The following is an 18,956-nucleotide window of genomic DNA, read 5'->3' on the forward strand; positions in this document are numbered from 1 at the left end:
CACAAAAATCAGAAGCATATGGCACGAGGTGAGCAGTAAGATGGAATATTTTATATATTTTTATTATTGAGATTGAAATAATGTCCTCAACCTCAAGTTGAGATCCTGTTGGTTAGCTAGCATGTCACCCTCCCCTCCCCCACTAATCTAGTGACTATTCAGGTTATTTAATGGGTCCCTCCCAGCACCCTCAAAACTTAAATAATTAAAATCTTACACTTTCTCCATGGTTATCATTCTTCTATATTAAAAGACCAAGAAAGTAAAGATATATTATTACAAGAAACTAATTAGATGCATAGATTTAAATATACAAAAAAATTGTAGAAATAGTATTGGATAGTTGAAAGAATAATCATCCCATACCTCAGCATTCCATCCTCCGACCACACACAGGTCAAATACCCTTATAAAACCCATATCATTCACAACCTTCTCGTCAGTTCTAGCACCAATCCTCACCCTTACCCTCTTCCTCTTCCCTTCATCCTTATCCCCTCTCTTCACTTCTCATTTTTCAACCATCATCGATCACCGCCTCTTCACACTTTCAATTGCCAATTATATATACCATAGTCCTAGCTAACTAGCTAGCTACCACATCATTTCCATTAAGTTACACAAAGTAGCAAGCATATATAAATAGCCCCTACACAAAGTAGTGCCAAAAAACGCATCATATAAATATATCAAATCTATATATCTCTTGTTGTAGTCTTAGACATGGGTAACACAGATTATGCATACCCTTCGGGTATGAACGTGCACCGTGTGGCCATTCCACCTCCACAATCCTTCTTGAAGTCTCTAAAGTACTCTTTGAAAGAAACGTTCTTCCCAGATGACCCATTGAGGAAGTTCAAGAACCAGCCAGCCTCTAAGAGGTTGTTGCTTGGACTTGAGTACTTCTTCCCAATCTTCGAGTGGGCACCACAATACACTCTTCATTTCTTCAAATCAGACCTCGTAGCTGGCATCACCATTGCTAGTTTGGCTATTCCTCAAGGCATCAGTTACGCAAAGCTAGCTAATCTGCCTCCCATTCTTGGACTTTGTGAGTAATTATACTTCCTACTTAATCATCATCAACTATAGCTAGCTAGCAAGTACTCAAATAATCATATACTATACTTAATTTGGTCAATCTATCATTTTCTTAATTTTTTGTCTTTCATAAAATCTTTAGTATACAAAGGTCACTTTCCATGTCACTTAAATTCCCACAAGACTGAAGATCTTACTTCAGATGTCAAATTAATTCCATATCACTCAAATTAACCACTTTTGTTAATTTATTTAATGAGTGTCATAAAATACATAATAAAAAGTTTATATATCGAATTTTTTTATGGAGAATTATAAAATATTATAATATTAAATAAAATAATTTTTTTACCAACATTTTACTGTGTGTTTTTTTACAAACATTAAAAAACTATTGATTTAATGACATTTTTATACGTTTTCTATATGGATTTTGATGTGATGAGAGAATACGTATGAAATGCAGATTCGAGCTTTATACCGCCATTGATTTATGCGATGATGGGGAGCTCAAGGGATTTGGCAGTGGGAACTGTGGCGGTTGGGTCGCTTCTCATGGCTTCCATGTTGGGTCGAGAGGTTAATTACAACGAGAACCCAAAGCTTTTTCTCCACTTGGCTTTCACAGCTACATTCTTTGCTGGAGTTTTGCAGGCATCACTCGGTCTATTTAGGTAGATATAATTAATTTATTCTACTTAGATATTGAGAATCTCATGAAATAACAATAATTATTAACATAATAGGTTTAATTCGCATGAGAAATTTATTAAAATGAAAACAAAACGAAAATCAACGGCATGTTCTTGTCAGTATCTTTTTTCCTTTAAAACATAATTTATATGTAGCGGAATCATATTATTCGAGAGGAAAATATTTTCGCAGTTCTGTAGTTCGCTATGGGCTGGAGTTTTTTGTCTTTTGGTTATTTGTCTCGTGAAACCATTTGTATTTTGCAATTATGAGAGTTCAATCCCCACCCCTTTTCGTATAGCATATAGATATTAATTACTATATAAATAAATTTAAATTCTGGAATCAGCTTGTGCAAAGCGACAGGACTTATTGGCTTTTGCTTTCAGTATCATATATCGTGGTATGCATTGGATGGAGCCTTTTTGTATCAATATTCAGTACTATAATATATAATATAGTATATACAAGTATGATTTATTCGCATCTCAATAAGCTTACATGTTTTTTTTACTATCTGTCTTCTTTTCTTATCATATATATATATTCTTTCTTATTTTTTGACTCTCTCCAATCTAATTTTCCTTTGAAATAAGATTATTTTAATTAATATGAGTTATTTACTTAATCATTAACAATATGGAAGTGCAGGTTAGGGTTTATCGTGGATTTTCTGTCACATGCAGCCATAGTAGGGTTCATGGGGGGAGCAGCCACAGTGGTTTGCCTGCAACAGCTAAAATCAATTCTAGGTCTTCAACATTTCACCCATGATGCAGATCTCGTGTCAGTAATGCGCTCTGTTTTTTCACAAACTCATGAGGTACGTAAAGTTGGGGTACTGATATTTTGACTGCCTGTATATAAATTTTTTCAGAATTCAGATTAAATTATTGGCGGATTTGTATGATGTAAATTGTCAATTTCTAAATAATTTTATAATTAACGATTTCTAAAATTTTGTTTTAATAGATAATATTTATAACGCCCGCTGTTTATGTGATATTCATTTGAGAGTTTGTTCACAAATTTTTAACTCTTTAATAACACGATATTTTATTTAAAAAATAGCCGTTCCTGTCAAAGTTAATATTAAATTACTTTTTTTTATAAAGTTTCAAATAAGTAATAAAACCAATTAAATGATTTATTTTTAGTATATTTTTAAAAAAATCTTAAATGATTGGAAACCTAAGCCAGTTGCCTCGTTTATCTTGAGGCAGTAACACCCTACACTTCATTAAAGAGCTTAATTTCGTTAAGAAAAATAAAATAAAATAAATAAATGTGATATAAAAAATAAAAATAATAAATATATGAAATTGAATGAAAAAAGTATAATATAAAAAAATATTATTCTTGTACAAATTGAAACACAACTCTACAGCTATAGTACTTGTCCTCTTCCTCCCCTCATCTCTGCTGTGTGATTTTTTTTATCCACTATAGTACAATACAACACATTCTTTCGACCTCAGACACCACTCACCATCATGCCCAACATACACAGCTCCAAAAATATTTATATATTCTGAAACGAAAAAAGGCATATTAATTATTATTTGCACATTACATTTTTACATTTTATAGTTTTTCATTTTTCATTTAACTAATGCCAAACGTAGTTCACTAGAATTTATACATAACGTTCTACAATCTTTCTACATGATTAATTAGTTTAATAAATAATCTATATCTTTCGTTGGGCAGAGTAGAATTCATCATTAACTGAATCAACAAGTTTAGAAATATTGTAAACCAACACGAAAACATGTCAACGAATGATTTTCTGATGAAATTAAAAAGAAAGAAACAATGTTGTCCTCTTGCTCTGTTGAATAGTGAATACTCATTGTTTGGTAGAATGAAGCATAATTTTGTTTTCTCATTTGTTAATGTATTGTAGTGGAGGTGGGAAAGCGCTGTGTTGGGTTGCTGCTTTATCTTCTTCCTTCTCGTCACAAGATACTTCGTAAGTGATACCTAACCCATTTATTATTCTAGATATATGCCATTTCCACGTTTCACATAATGTGTTGCACTTAATCCTTCACTTTCTTTAATTAATTTGTTTCTTTTTTATTCCCCAAAGTAAAGTTGTAACGCTAACAAAACAAAGAAAAAGAAACAGACCAAATCTTATTTTCATACCAAGAGCCATGACCTTAACTGTGAAGGATAAGATACTAATTATCCCATTACTTCACTTTGTTAATGCCCCATTTTTCTGAGGCTGGGATATTGAAAACAACTTATTCTTTTGATCTAACTCTATTTTCAAGCCTAACCTACTTTTCCTACTTGATCCCTTATTTGAAGTCGCCGAATTTTTCGGAGGCAATTGACATTACATCCTTCTTATTTTCTTCATGTTCCCAACTACAGCCACGACAAAGTAATTTACTATATTGTACTATTGACTTTGGTAAATCATACTTTTTTTTTATAATATATTATTAGTTATATAATATTACTATACCCTATTTAATTAAACTTGTTTTCATTCGATGAACTTGATGGAAAAGGACCTAATTGCCTTTCGGGTGCTATTCTTATAGGGTGTTTAATTATTGTTATTTTTTTCTAAAACCTACAATAATGATTTATTTAAAACTTTAAGACATGCTTGCTTGAATTTTTTTAAAAAGTGATTTTTAAATAACTTCTAAAAAGTTATTTTAACGTCTGGAAAGAGAAACTCTTATTGAAAAATATATCATATATATATATATATATATATATATATACATATATATATATAAAAGAATTAGACAACAAGTACTTTAAAATAAGATCATATTCATAAGTTTACCTATAAATATTGGGTTTTTCTTTCTTTGAAAAACTTAAATAAAGGTTAATCACTTTTAGAAATCTAAAACTCTTTCAAAACTTTCTTATAAGCAACATATTTCAGACTCAGAATTGGTTGTGGTTTATAATTTAAAAAATTCAAAGTGATTTTTTCATTAAAAATAATGTTTCGATGCATTAAAATAATTGAGAAATAGATTAATAAAATTTTCTTATAAAAAAATCTTTACTTTTATTTTTTGTAACCATTACTTTTAGGATATTGATTAAATCATTCAATATTTTTAATAAATCAAAATACTTATTTTATAAATTAATAATTTTTTAAAAGAGTAGGATAGTAGCATTGTTCTGTTATGTTGATGAAAATAAAAGTGATTGTAATTTGGGATTGTGATGGCAGAGCAAACGACGACCGAAGTTCTTCTGGGTGTCAGCAATGGCACCACTAATGTCCGTTATACTGGGAAGTCTTCTGGTTTATCTCACTCACGCCGAGAAGCACGGCGTTCAAGTGGTGAGTATTTCCAAGTTCCAAACACTCCTTTTCGTAACGCACTTTTTGTCGGTCAACTTTCTAAAGCTCTCGGGACTAATGCTCACAGCCAAACACGGCACTAGTGCTGCTAGCCTGCCTGATAAGAATAGGACATACACCAAGGCCCACATGTTTGAAGGCCTTTTGGGTTCTTGTCCTCAGCCCAATTTCAAATTATTGTCCTCCCCAGGCCCCACCAACACTGTGTGGGACCCTCTAATGCATTTATAATTGGGCCCATGCACTCTAAACCACGGCCCGTTTGCTGAATAGTGCTTTCTTGTTATGGAGTAATTGTGTATTAGGATTACTCTTATCATTCAAAGAATTTAATTTATTGAAACGTTGTTTCAGATAGGAGAATTGAAGAAGGGGTTAAATCCACCTTCGGTGATGGATTTGGTGTTTGTGTCGCCTTATATGGGTACAGCCATAAAAACTGGGCTTGTCACTGGCATTATTGCGCTTGCTGTAAGTACTTTTCAAATCTCATTTCCTTTGGTAGAGGTAAAGGGTAAGGTGTGACATGCCCCATCAACACACAAATCTCAACTCTAAACTATCACACCAATTAGCCAAAAGGAAAAAAACATTTTCTTGTTTAAAAAAGCAGGAAAATGATAGAGCTTGTAAAACAATAAAAAACTCTTCGTTTGATCTATGGTCCTCCTCCTTTCCTAATTTGGTGAAGTAAGAGATATTACAAGATTTTTTTTTATATTTGAGATGTAATTTTAAGAAATATGTGTGTGTATATATATAAATAAGTAAAAGTTAAAAGTAATAATATGAAACATTAATTTTTAATAATTTAAATAATGAAATTGTTGAAAAATTTGTTCCTAATATCTCACGTATTTAATGGTATTATGTTATATTTTTAATGGTATTGATTTACGTGTATATTTCGCCTTTGCAACTTAAAGTTTCTAAATTTGTCACTCTTTGTACCAATCCAGAGTCCTAATTTCTTGGAGCATGTCCCAAAGGTTTTTTAAACAAAAATATGGAGTTTATGATACTCTGTACACAAATTATAACAAATTTTTAGAACTTATTTTTTTCTACATCTTTTTGCGTCACATAATTTATCTTATCACTCATTTTTCTCTATTCTTTTCCTTTCTCTTAGTTCGGAAAAAAATTATAAGAAGTGTTATAGAAATAAGATTTCTCATAGAACAAATAATTATTTTCCACTCCATTTCATTCGTACTCGTGTCAACAATGTCATAGGACTGAATAGATGATTCTGTGCAGGAAGGAATAGCAGTGGGAAGAAGCTTTGCAATGTTTAAGAATTACCATATTGATGGCAATAAAGAGATGGTAGCTATTGGAACCATGAATATTTTCGGTTCGTTCACCTCTTGCTATCTCACCACAGGTAATTGTTTCATCAATAATCGTTAGTACAAAATACGTAGATTGTGGATATTTTACATATAAGTTTGGTGTATTACATCAATAAAATCCTCAATTATTTAACTGCAAGTTAATTTTCAGTCTTTACTCTTCACATAGAAAGCATAAACGCTTAAATTCAATATTATTTGAACTACGCCAATACATATTGTACATAAATTGACTTTTGTTTTTAAAATTACAAATGAAAGTGTTGCAATAAAATAAATTACAATATTTTATCATGTTTTCAATCATTCATGTTCATTTTTAAAACATGATTTTTTAATTTAAAATTTGTTGTACCTTTGTCTATGTATGTGTTGTTGTATAGTTATCTGTGTCCTATGTCATGTTCATGCTTTCTAACTCTTCAGTCAAAATTAAGATAAATTTGTTAAAACATTTTTCTGCATCAATAGCTAACAAATTTGGTATTAAAATTAATGTTGTTTCAGGACCATTTTCACGTTCAGCTGTGAACTACAATGCTGGGTGCAAGACTGCAGGATCAAACATTGTAATGTCAATTGCAGTAATGTTGACATTGTTATTCTTGACACCCCTTTTCCATTATACTCCCCTAGTGGTGCTATCAGCCATAATTGTATCTGCAATGCTTGGACTCATAGATTATCAAGCAGCCATTCATTTGTGGAAAATCGACAAATTTGATTTTTTGGTGTGCTTCAGTGCTTATATTGGTGTAGTCTTTGGCAGTGTTGAAATTGGCCTAGTCATAGCAGTATGTTTCATAATTATCCCACTATGCAGACTTTGAACTTATCCATTGTTGAGTTTTGATATAAAGGTTACGGAGATTAATGTGTTTTGTGTGAATATGCAGGTTGCTGTATCTCTACTTCGAGTACTTTTATTTATTGCTAGGCCAAGGACATTTCTTTTAGGCAACATTCCAAATTCTGCAGTATATAGAAATGTAGAGCAATATCCAAATGCAAATCATATTCCCGGAATCCTAATTCTTGAAATTGATGCACCAATTTACTTTACCAATGCAAGCTATTTAAGAGAGAGGTAAGCAATTAGTGGATTTGTAGTTATGCTCTTAATTCCATGCAAAAAATATCGGCCTCCAATAAAATTGGAATTTCATAAAAGAATATTGTTCATAGGATCACAAGGTGGATTGATGAAGAGGAAGACAGAATTAAAGCTACAGGGCAAACCAGTTTGCAGTATGTTATAATGGATATGACTGGTAAATTATTGATTCAAGAAAAATGAAGTAATTAACAATCTAGTAAGTAAGATTATTAGTCTAACTTGCAATATATTATTGGCAGCTGTTGGCAACATTGATACAAGCGGAATAAGCATGCTTGAGGAGTTAAAGAAGATTGTTGACAGAAGAGGGTTGCAAGTAATTATTTCTTTGTCGGGTTATCTAATAGATAAACTAAAATAAATCGGATTTCTATAAAAAAGTTAAAATGAAGTTATCCACCTCAACTTTTGAAAACGCTAAACAAGAGCTTCTAAAAATGGATGAGGCAGTAAATTAATTTAAACTTTTAAGAGGATTTTGATTTGTTTTTTGTTTAGAACACTATGTTTGATTTCTCTTTTAAAAAGAGTTTTCTGTTTTTTTCTGTTTTTTTAAACTCTTTTTAAATTGATCTTCTGTAATCATTCATTCCTATTTCTTTAGCTTGTTTTGGTCAATCCTGGAAGCGAGGTGATGAAGAAGTTGAACAAATCCAAGTTCCTTGATGAATTGGGGCAGAAATGGATTTATCTGACAGTTGAAGAGGCTGTTGGAGCATGCAACTTCATGCTCCATACGCACAAACCAAACCCCATGAAAGATGAATCAGAAGGTTGGAACAATGTCTGAGTCTCAGTAATGTAACAGAGATTGTTTAGATCTCATGAAGCTTACGAGTTTTCTTCTTAGCTAAGTCAACCTTACACTAGGTGGCATGAGAGTTTGAGAATCATGCTGCAAAGGATTTAGAGGCATAGGTGCATGAGTATTTTAATTTCTCCAAATGATGAGTTGGAAGAAAGTTCCCAACATATGTATTTTTATGTATCATGCTTAATCTATTCAATTGAAAACTGGCTGCAATAGATCTGAGAAGTGTTCCTTTGGAAATGTTCTAAAGCTTAGTAGGTAACATGAACATATATTATTGCCTCATTTTGGAACCGGACAAGTTCTTTTTAGTTTGCTGGAATAAAAAAGGAATAATACAAAGTATTTGAGAAGTAAGATCATCAACTAATATCAAGTCAGATATAGTTAGTGAATAAAGTCCTTTGAATATGCTGTTGATTAGTATCTATTCAAAACTTTGATCATGTCATTTTTTAAAGAGTATGAATTCGGAGCCTTATATCATCTTTTGCTTTTTGAAAAAAATCTTTTACGATCAACTCAAGTTGTTAAAAAACTTTTATAACTAAATTAACAATTACCAAAATATGATTCGTGTTTTACCTTGTAAAGAAGTTTAAAGTAGGAAAGTTTATCAGATTGAATTGACTCGATGAACTTGATAATTTTAACCATACCAATGTCGAATTGTACACAAATATTAATACAAAATAATTTTATGAAACACTTGCATCTTAACTTCTAGTTAGATATAAAACTTTTGTCTCGATTTCCTATTTTATTTTTCATTATATTGAGGCACGCCATTTGTACTTGAATTTGTATCAATTTTTTGGTGATATATAAAGTTATTGATTTAACCAAATCAATTAAATTAATTTAGTTAATCAAAAAATTTTATTTTAAACTCAAATAAAAATAATTATAATCAATTTAGTTTTAAATTTATTTTTAAAACTAAACAACCTAATCATCTGATTAACTTAAAAAAAACTGTTAACTTTATTTCAAAGTTTAGTATTTAGACATTTCTTCTATTTTTATCATTTTATTTCATTTAGAGCCTCTACAGTAAAAATCTCAGTAGTTAAATTTATATCCAATAATTATAAAAAATTATAATTAGTTAATCGCACATTTCACAATAGGTAATTTTTGGGCTGGAGAGTCAGCTCGGCCGCAGAGGATCCAGATTCTACGAAGTAATTAGATGTTGGTCTTTAGTGAATCAACTTCCCTTAAATAAACATATATTCACTATAAATAGAATCCCCAAGTTTTTCGAAGTGAGTTTATCAATACAAACAATTAATTTTTCTTCTTTAAAAACACTTGATGGTGCTAAAAGCTATGTCGACGGGTTATTTTGTCATAGTTTTAAAAATAATTTAACTGTTGGAAACATTTGTTTTGAAAATAAACAAAAGTTTTTAAAAAATTAAAAAAATAGAGCTGTTAAAAAATAACCACAACCACAGTACATATGATGCTGTTGGATGTTGAATTTCAGAATGGTCAGAATTTAGTTTGCAATGCGTTTGTTCCGTAGTTAATAGGGAATTTAGAGTATCCAAAAAATAAAAAAGTAGAAATGACACACATATACCTTCTCCAAATATGAAAGAGTTTTCTTTTGGGCAGATAGATTAGCCGAGTTCTCATTTTGGACTACTTTAGAATCCTAAAACAAAAAGAGCAAAGACAAAGATCGTGTGTTCCGAGTCACATTCAACTTCACTTCAGTCACTGTACTCTTCTTCTGTCTCTCGGCATTTTACTAGCGCCAGGTAAGCTAAGGTTATTCTTCTGTCACTGGGAAGAGTGAATTATTGGTTCTGTTATGCTCAATGGCACCCTTTCAGAAAAAATCAAAGAAAACCAAAAAGAAGACCAAAAAGTTCAAAAAACACAAACAGGTGAGTTTGGTCCCTGTTGAGCCCAGAACAAGTGAAACCGATTGGTGGGACTCTTTCTGGCACAAGAATTCTACTGCCCCAGGTTCTCATCATTCCATTTCCTTTCAAAGTTTCAAACTTTAATTAATTATCCATGATGTTGTTCTGCAAGGAAACCCTTTCATGCATGCGTTTCTTCTCTATTGTGTTTATCGCTTAATGAATTGCAACTATCCTGCTATTTATGTGTAATTGATAAAAGAAATGATGGGGTCAACTCAGGGATTTTCTACCCACACCCTATTCTTTAGGGCAATGATGTCTTCATAACTTATTTTGTTTTGGGTATGATTGGTTTGTTTTGAAAATTTTTGATTTGAATGGGTATGATATGCACCTGCAGGATATTCTGTACCTGGTGATGAGGCAGAAGGGTTTAAGTATTTCTTTAGGGTGTCAAAGACTACTTTTGAGTATATATGTTCTCTTGTGAGGGAGGATCTCATATCAAGGCCTCCATCAGGGCTCATCAACATAGAGGGAAGGCTGCTTAGTGTTGAGAAGCAGGTTGCCATTGCCCTAAGAAGGTTGGCATCTGGTGAGTCTCAAGTCTCAGTTGGAGCTGCCTTTGGGGTTGGCCAGTCAACAGTGTCTCAGGTGACTTGGAGATTCATAGAAGCGCTGGAGGAACGTGCTAAACATCATCTCAAGTGGCCTGATTTCGATAGAATGCGGGAAATCAAGCTTGGTTTTGAAGCATCCTATGGGTTGCCTAATTGCTGTGGAGCCATTGATGCAACGCACATCATGATGACCCTTCCGGCTGTCCAAACCTCGGATGATTGGTGCGATCAAGAAAAGAACTACAGCATGTTGTTACAGGGAATTGTTGATCATGAAATGAGGTTTATTGATATCATGACAGGTTTGCCTGGGGGCATGACATTTTCCAGACTGTTGAAGTGTTCAGCGTTGTTCAAACTCTCGGAGAATGGGGAGCGTTTAAATGGAAATGTAAAAACTTTAGGTGGAGATGTTGTAAGAGAATATGTAGTTGGTGGGTACAGTTATCCTCTTCTTCCATGGCTTATGACTCCTTATGAAAATAATGCCACATCAGTTTCGCAGTCTACTTTCAATCACAAACATGGAGCTGCAAGGCTCCTTGCTGTGAGGGCATTCTCACTGTTAAAGGGAAGTTGGAGAATCCTGAGTAAGGTTATGTGGAGACCTGATAAGAGGAAATTGCCCAGTATTATCTTGACATGTTGTCTGCTTCATAATATAATCATTGACTTCGGAGACATCTTACATCAAAATGTTGCCTTGTCTGGTCATCATGATTCTGGATATCAAGAACAGTCTTGCAAGCAAGTTGATCCTTCAGGGAGGACCATGCGAGAGAATTTGATCAAGCATTTACAACCGGATTGCAATTAGATGTTCAAGGCACTTCTGATGTCATCTCTCTACGTCTGATCTAGAATTTGACTTTTGGCCTCGGCATTTTGTTGTTAAACTTAGGAGTCTCAGTTTTTTTTTTCTTCTGTTTTTTTGGTTGAGGATTGGGATTTTATCGCCATTGTTTTTGTTGAATATTAATTTTTTATTATTGGAAGAAATGTTACTGAGCATTTAGCTTTTGGCTTGTAGGATAATTTCTCAATAAGCCATTATATGACAGAAATATGAGTCTTAATGTATTCAGTTATTGCTTTTTATGTTGAACAAACGATTCTTAAGACAAACAAAACAGGAAGATAATTGCATGGCACCACAATGGTAATCAAAGTAGTAGCTAAATAAGAACAGCACGTCTAACCAAGAAGGAAATAAGACGGAGGGGGTTAGTCAGAAAACGAAATGGTGAAAATTCCATCCTAGCTTCTTCTCCTGAGTGAACATTACACAACATGTACAGCAGGGTCTCTACGCTACAACCTTTCCATAGATAAACAGGTAGGGTCTTGAACCATTTCTAGACTAATAAAAAATTACAAACAAGAAAGCAAATGTCTCATGTAATCTTAAACTACGCTAAAAATCAGCCAAATTAATCTCCTTTAGTAGGAGGTTGCATGCATGCACAAAAGGGTGCTTTCTTCTTCCTCTTCTGGTGGTAGTTTCTTCTTGTCCCACCATAGAGATAATCTCTCAAAAGGACCCTTGGATTTCGATCATCAATCAATGCTTTTCCTTTGCTTTCTTTTTCATCATTCAACTTTAGAAGTAAAAATTGCAGTCTTTGCACCTCCAACTGCAGCCGTCCTATTTTTTCAGACCCTCTCCGAGCCTGTTCTGAAACTCTCCTTCTGCTTATGCTTCCACTCTCATCTGATTCTGTTGCAGACTTCCCAGCAAAGGATGAGGTACCCTCTTCTACATTCTTCTTCAACTTTCGGTTGGCATCAAACAACTTTGTGATGGATTCTTGGGCAGCTTCAAGCTGCTCTTTCACAGTATCATACTCAATACCTTTTCCCTTTGTGCTCTCCTCAGTAATTTCCATCTTGCTCATCAAATCTTGTACAGTAATTTCAAGGTTTGTCAACTTTTGAGCATCAGAATCAAGTCTTTCTAAAATCTTCCTCTTGTTGCCATCTTCATGTGGATGTCGATGTGGCTGTGTCAATCTTCTTGAGATCTCTAATTTGTCCACACTCAACTCCTTCTCAATCAAGGACTCTACTGAAGGATATTTGTTTTTGGGTTCCTTGGTCACTCTCTTTTGATGGTATCCAGTAGGTGCAGTGGCTGTCTTTGGTGCCTTGCCAACTGTCAGACCAATAGCGCCATCCTTGTTAGCAGTTTCCCACAATTCAAGCATCTGATCATCAGACTCAAGACTTCCTCTCCTATTCACCCCGTATGATGAACATTCAATCGTTTGATCAAGCATGATGTCTTTTGGCAGAACTTCAATTTCTGCTACAAGGATATCTGACACTGATTTTCTTGTCTTCTGTTCATCAGCAGGTCCACCTGGATTCTCCTTTGCTTCATCCATTTGAGTAAATTGCTTACTTGCTTGGATATTTCCTTGACGCCACCTGATTCCAGATTTTAACATTTGAATCTCTCTCATTTCATCCTTAGGTTTGAAACTTTCATTCATCTTTTTAACAACCATTTCAATTGTATTGATCCTGTTCTGCATGTCTTGGAAGTCCGGAAGAGCATCTGTTGTGGTAGCATTCTGATCTTCAACAGTTTGTTGATCATCTTCAGTGTAGTTCTGATTTGCCAAATCTTTAACCTGGAAACAAAGATTTGAATGAACAGATTACAGCTACATTAAAAAAAAATGCAATAGTAGCTGGTTTTCAGTTGAAGATAGCATGTTAATTACCTTAGATACTTTGAAGTCATGAGGTTTTGCTTGTACAAGCGTCTGCATCTCCAAGGATGTTATACAATCATTCAAAGCACTAACAGCTGGGACATAAGCAGCCAACTGACCATGTAGTCTCCCGTTTTCACCTTCCAACCTGTTAACCCTTTCTTTCAGCATTTCACTTTCCATGCCTTCAAAGTTGCTTCTGCGTTCGAGATTCTGACATGCATTAGCTAGCTCATGAACCTTCCCCTCAAATAATGTCTCATTGACAGCAGAAATCTGCAGTCTGGTATAGAGTGTGGCTGCCTTGGTTTCCCACTGTTCGATCTCATTTGTTCCCTTAAGTAGTTCATAACTAAGCTTCTCTTCCCTCAGTTTAGTTTCTCCAAGTTCTTGATGCAGGTGCCTCATTTTAGCCTCTAACTTCTGATTCACTTCACAAAGGCATCCAAGCTCTTCATTTTGACGATCCTTGTCTGAGGATAATTTTAAAATTTGACTAGCTTGGTCTTCAAGTATCTCCTTGGCCTCATCATACTTGCTCTTCAGATCTTCCACCAATCTTTGCAATTCTGTTTTCTCATCATTTAAAGCACTAAACATTTCTGCTGCTTCCAAAATCTCATTTTCCTTTTGAGACAACAATTCCTTTCCATTCATAATCTGACAATTTAATTGATCATTGACGGATTGAACTAATTTTAGTTCAATGTTTGACACTACAAATGACTCTTTAAGATATGAATTTTCCATTTGTGTATCTTCTAATTTGCCCATCATTATTTTTAATTTCTCCTCAAGGTTGTTATTTACTGAACAAAGTCTATCAAGATCTTTGCTTAGCACCTCAAGTGCCAGGAGTTTTTCAAAGACAATGTTCTGGTAGATCAGAGAAATATTAGATTGAGCTATTGTCTCATGAATCATGATGCAGATTTCTTCTTCCAACCTACTTTTCTCTTCACCCAGGTCCAGAAGTCTTCTCATCAAGGTATTTTTCTCTTCAATTGTTTTGCCACTATCTTCTTTTATGTTTACGTAATCCTCTTTCAAGTCTAACAGCTGTTTGCATAGATTCTCTATTTCAGTTGTCATCACTTCCATTTTCTCTTCTCCCTTGCTAATTGTCAACTTCAATTCCTGATTCTTCTCCAGAATCTTTTGTACCTTTACCTGCAATGCCAAGAACTGCTTAGACTGGGTCCTCAACTCCTTATCAAGGGCATTTCTTTCTGTCAAAAGATTTTCGGCCTTTAATCTCAACTGGCCAAGGAATGTAACAAGAACTGAATTCTCAATGGCCACTTGCTCGCTTTCATTGAAAATTGTGACAAAAGAATTCTGTGTCTCCTGAAGTTTGCCATGTATATGGTTCAGAAGCTCCTGGTCTTCTTCAATCAAATCTTCACACCAATGCTCACTGTTAATGTCAAGAGTCTTTAACACTTGAAGCAGCCCAATCCTTAGTACTTCAATTTTGTCAGACAATGAATTCACATCAACTTGCTTTTGAACATTGTCATTCTCCAATTTAGATATCAATTTATCAGACATTTTGGATGCCTCCAAGAGTCTCTGACACTCAACTAGAAGGGAGAAGTTCTTTTGCTCCAAATCCTGGATACATTTCTGCAAGATGAAGATTTCCATTTGAGCATGTACAGCTCTGTCCAGTTCCACTTCATATTCATTTTTCTGGTAATTTGCATCTTCTTGTAGAATATAAATTTGTAATTCCTTCTCAGCCAAGTGACTTTCACTCAATTGCACAATTCTGGAATGTTCTTCCCTCTCAGCATATAAGGAAACAAGGAGCTCTTCCAACTTTTGAAGTGCGGACACCCTTTCTGCTTTCAATTCCAGATGCTTCAGTTCCAAGTCACTGTGTTTCTCCTCAAGATCTTTCAGTGTTTTATGAGTGACGTTCAATTGTGAAACTAAGGTTTCTTTCTCAGACATGAGACTGGACTTCTCATGGTCAAGCAACAGACAAGAGTCTTCTAAAATCTTTGACTTTACCCTTAATCCTTCAAGCTCAGCATTCACATCAAACAGTGAACTTTCTAAAAGGTTGTTTTTTTCTGAGAGCTTTTCCAGCTTTTCAGCTGTGGCTTGTAACTGAGAAAACAAGGTGGCCTTCTCAGAAGCAAGAGAGGATTTCTCCCCAAGCAAAGCTTCACAAGTTTCTTCCAATACCTTTACCTTTCCACGGACACTTTCCAGTTCAGCATTTAAATCTGAGAGGGAATTCTCCAAAACAGCATTTTTTTCCAAAATATTCTCCATGATCTCCAGTTTTTCCTTTAAAGCTCCTTTCTCATCTTCGTCTGATTCACTTATTTCCTTTAGCTTTAAGTTTTCATCTTGCAATTTCTTCACAGATGAGGCAAAGCACAGTGGATCAAAGTCAGTTGATCTGACCTCCTCCATCATGGATTCATGTCTTCTATTCACATCATGAAGCTCCTCTTTAAGACAGTAAATTTCTTGCTGAAGAGCATTTCGTTCATCTACTCGCAATTCAACCTCCAGTTCAAGTTTCTTTATTGTCTCCCTCAAATTTAATATCTCATCCTGCAAATTTTTTATAGACAAAGATGAAGATAATTTGAGCTCATTTAGAGTTTTGCTTTCCTCCTTGGCCTTGTGTACTTCATCCTCTAAAACCTGCTTATGGGATTCCATTTTCTCCAAAATTTCAGCCTTATTGTGAAGCTTAGTGGCAAGAGACCTAAGCTCTTCCTGAGATTGAGAGTGCAAATTCTGAAGAGTTTGGAAAGCAGTTTCAGCCTCAATGAACCGCAACCGCTCCTCTTGTATGCAAGTCCAAAGTCTTCCCAATTCCTTCTGCTTCTCACTAAGTTCTTCACTTTGAGATCCCAATTTCTGTGCCAAAGACTGCAATTCGGATTGCAGAGTCTGATTAGATGTTTCCAAGATAAGACACTTCTGTTCAGAACTATGTAACTGTTCAACCCCATCATTTATCTTGCAATTTAGCTTATGCACCTCCTCTTTGGCACAAGAGAGTTTATACTCCAGACTGGAAATTATCTCCAAGCATTGCTGATAACGAAGAGCTGCATCTTCCTTCTCTTCAGTAAGTTTAGCAATTTCTAACTTCATGTCCTCAATTTCATTTTTTGCTATACTAGCTTGCTCATTAATTCTCCTTGCATTCTCTTCAGCTTGTACTAATCTTTCCTCTAGTTTTGACAACGTCTCTAAGGACTGTTTATATTGAACAAGGGCAGCTTCCTTTTCAGCTTCTACTCTAGCAAGGTCTCGCTTTAAGGATTCAGCTTCAGTTTCAGCCCTAGTAGCTCGTTCATTAAGTTCTCCTGCATCCTTCTGAGCAGAAGAAATACTTTTCTCCAGATCATATGTTTTCTCCAAGCACTGCTGGTACTGAAGAAGACTAGCTTCTCTTTCAGCCTGTAATTCAGTAAGAGCTTCCTTTAAGGTTTGAACTTCAGCTTCAGCTTTGTTTGCTCTTTCGTTAAGTCCTTCTGAATTCTCTCTTGCACGAGACATTTCCGATTCCAGATTAGACAATCTCTCCAAACTATTCTGATACTGAAGCAAGCCAGCTTCCTTTTCACTTTCTAACTTAGCAAGTGCTTTCTTTAAGGCCAAAATTTCTGTCTCTGCCTTGGTCATCCGTTCTGACTCAGATAAGACACGATCCCCAGTATCATGGCTTCCATTTTCTTGCCCATTAATCTCCTGTGTGTCAAGAAAATTGAGCCCCCTTCTAGCACGCCCTTCTGCAAACTTTGTATGACTTACAGGTTCTCCTGACATGAATAGATCATTTAGCTGTTTCAAACCCTTTCTGCTTGTAGTAGAATCAGCTTCATCAGTATAAGATGCATTTCGTTTAATGGCATGGAAATGAGTTGAATCATCCTTTTGCAATTCATCTGAATCAAGAAATGCACGAGAATGGTTAAGTGTCTCTGGTGTATGCAGCTCAGTATCCATGGAGGAAACTCCGGGTAAATCATCTGATGGTACCAGAGGGACTTGATTCGGAAATGCTTCAGCCATGGTACGATGTGCCTGGCGTATCACTCCAGTTGCATGATCATATCTCTCAGCCAATGCCCGGTATGCCCGGTAAAACTCTTCAACTAATTTCATGAGCTCTGGGCGCTTTTTATAGTACATTTCTGCCCTTCTTGCAAAGGAATCTGCATCTTCTTCAATAAGCTTGATCATTTGCTTCACCTTGGTATCCATATCTGTTCATGAAGAGGTACCATTGTGATAATTAGTGTTTGAGGATTCTAGATGGATGTTAACAGCAAAATTCAAATTTCAAAATGAATCATTGCCACATCTCTTTTGAATGATTAAGGAAATAGATGCTATAAGTAAAAGGTAAGATGTAATACAGGAAGTACATGTGTCTAATTATCATGCACAGACTACCATACAAAATTCTTGCCTGTAACATGTCCATACAAGACAGAACTGATAATAGTAATACAAAGAAAATAATTTTAATGAAGATATACACCAACAGAGAAGCTTCAGAAAGATAAAACAAAAATACATAACCATAGTTTTCATACATGCCCAAAGGGAATATATATTGACAATTAGAAATGGTTTATACCAGAACGTTTAGAGACTAGTCCAACAGCCTAAACGTTTAGCAACAAAATAATTTGAAAAATCAAATTTATAAGCTCTCATACCAATATGAATAAATTATCTATAATAGCAATCAAACAAGAGATCCAATTTGTTTTGGGTTTAACGTAAGCATTTTTCTGCTATATATGTGAAAACAAGAAATGGGTGTAATTTAGGTGATGAAGAACAACCATGTAAACTCATAAGAAGAGTTGCTTACAAAGCCAGAATTACCTGTCAGATTTTCTTGGAGCCATTTCGAATTCTTGGGGCTTATGTGACTGTCCCACCACCATGAATACATTCTTTTAGAATCAGCATGGGACAGAGCGGCCATCACTCCAGCCAAGTGAACTAAAACCAACACCGTGTCTTCTGATGTTGAAGGAACTTAATCAGTGAAAATTCAATGAAGAAAAACCAGAACCACCTTAACACAGTTACACAACAGATGTGAGGCCAAGTATCTCTTGCTGCTTGCATATAATCATCAGAAAAAACAAAAACAAAGGGAATGTAAACGTTTCAATTTCGGATAAATCACAGCCATGCCATTTTATCTCGTCAAAGTAAAAGTTAAGGAAAAAAAAAACAGCAACCCAAAAGAAAAACACAATTACCTGATCAATTAAACTCTCAAGTTCCAATAGTGAATGGACAAACTTGTGATACACCAGAATTAGTACTGATCAAACACAAAATTCTAATTAGAACACCAAAAAGCCACAT

General features: G+C 34.6%; 3 protein-coding genes across 4 annotated transcripts; 2 read left to right on the plus strand and 1 right to left on the minus strand.

The window, feature by feature from the left end:
* Positions 1–631: 631 nt before the first annotated feature.
* On the plus strand, positions 632–8,527 carry LOC113862690 (sulfate transporter 3.1-like). Its single transcript, XM_027495816.1, has 12 exons — positions 632–1,054; positions 1,511–1,718; positions 2,389–2,560; positions 3,644–3,709; positions 4,955–5,068; positions 5,444–5,560; positions 6,350–6,476; positions 6,952–7,238; positions 7,341–7,531; positions 7,630–7,715; positions 7,801–7,877; positions 8,166–8,527. The coding sequence occupies exons 1-12, from the start codon at positions 724–726 to the stop codon at positions 8,349–8,351; spliced, it is 1,962 nt and encodes a 653-aa protein (XP_027351617.1). The 5' UTR covers positions 632–723; the 3' UTR covers positions 8,352–8,527.
* Positions 8,528–9,986: 1,459 nt separating this feature from the next.
* LOC113861376 (protein ANTAGONIST OF LIKE HETEROCHROMATIN PROTEIN 1) lies at positions 9,987–11,949 on the plus strand. The gene is made up of 2 exons (XM_027494157.1): positions 9,987–10,352; positions 10,653–11,949. The coding sequence occupies exons 1-2, from the start codon at positions 10,202–10,204 to the stop codon at positions 11,687–11,689; spliced, it is 1,188 nt and encodes a 395-aa protein (XP_027349958.1). The 5' UTR covers positions 9,987–10,201; the 3' UTR covers positions 11,690–11,949.
* Positions 11,950–12,101: 152 nt separating this feature from the next.
* LOC113861375 (protein NETWORKED 1D-like) lies at positions 12,102–18,673 on the minus strand. 2 transcript variants are annotated; one of them, XM_027494156.1, is made up of 4 exons: positions 18,462–18,673; positions 13,599–17,830; positions 13,274–13,505; positions 12,211–13,189 (listed from the first exon to the last, which is right to left on the minus strand). In XM_027494156.1, exons 1-4 carry the CDS (start codon positions 18,562–18,564, stop codon positions 12,303–12,305), a joined length of 5,454 nt encoding a protein of 1,817 aa, XP_027349957.1. In that variant the 5' UTR covers positions 18,565–18,673; the 3' UTR covers positions 12,211–12,302. The 2 variants fall into 2 exon arrangements, with proteins under 2 accessions (XP_027349956.1, XP_027349957.1); XM_027494155.1 differs by having other exon boundaries at positions 12,102–13,505.
* Positions 18,674–18,956: the final 283 nt, after the last annotated feature.

The sequence above is a fragment of the Abrus precatorius genome, unplaced genomic scaffold, assembly GCF_003935025.1.
Source record: "Abrus precatorius isolate BTA unplaced genomic scaffold, Abrus_2018 Scaffold3, whole genome shotgun sequence".
Taxonomy (NCBI): domain Eukaryota; kingdom Viridiplantae; phylum Streptophyta; class Magnoliopsida; order Fabales; family Fabaceae; genus Abrus; species Abrus precatorius.

Excerpts from the sequence above, each read along its gene's own strand:
- LOC113861376 (XM_027494157.1), top strand. The coding sequence starts at position 10,202 with ATGGCACCCTTTCAGAAAAAATCAAAGAAAACCAAAAAGAAGACCAAA. Across the intron at positions 10,353-10,652 it reads CAAGAATTCTACTGCCCCAG|GATATTCTGTACCTGGTGAT; the intron begins GTTCTCATCATT and ends ATGCACCTGCAG.
- LOC113862690 (XM_027495816.1), top strand. The coding sequence starts at position 724 with ATGGGTAACACAGATTATGCATACCCTTCGGGTATGAACGTGCACCGT. Across the intron at positions 1,055-1,510 it reads GCCTCCCATTCTTGGACTTT|ATTCGAGCTTTATACCGCCA; the intron begins GTGAGTAATTAT and ends TATGAAATGCAG. Across the intron at positions 7,532-7,629 it reads GCAAGCTATTTAAGAGAGAG|GATCACAAGGTGGATTGATG; the intron begins GTAAGCAATTAG and ends TATTGTTCATAG.
- LOC113861375 (XM_027494155.1), bottom strand. The coding sequence starts at position 18,564 with ATGGCCGCTCTGTCCCATGCTGATTCTAAAAGAATGTATTCATGGTGG. Across the intron at positions 17,831-18,461 it reads GCTCCAAGAAAATCTGACAG|ATATGGATACCAAGGTGAAG; the intron begins GTAATTCTGGCT and ends CTTCATGAACAG. Across the intron at positions 13,506-13,598 it reads ATGACTTCAAAGTATCTAAG|GTTAAAGATTTGGCAAATCA; the intron begins GTAATTAACATG and ends CTTTGTTTCCAG.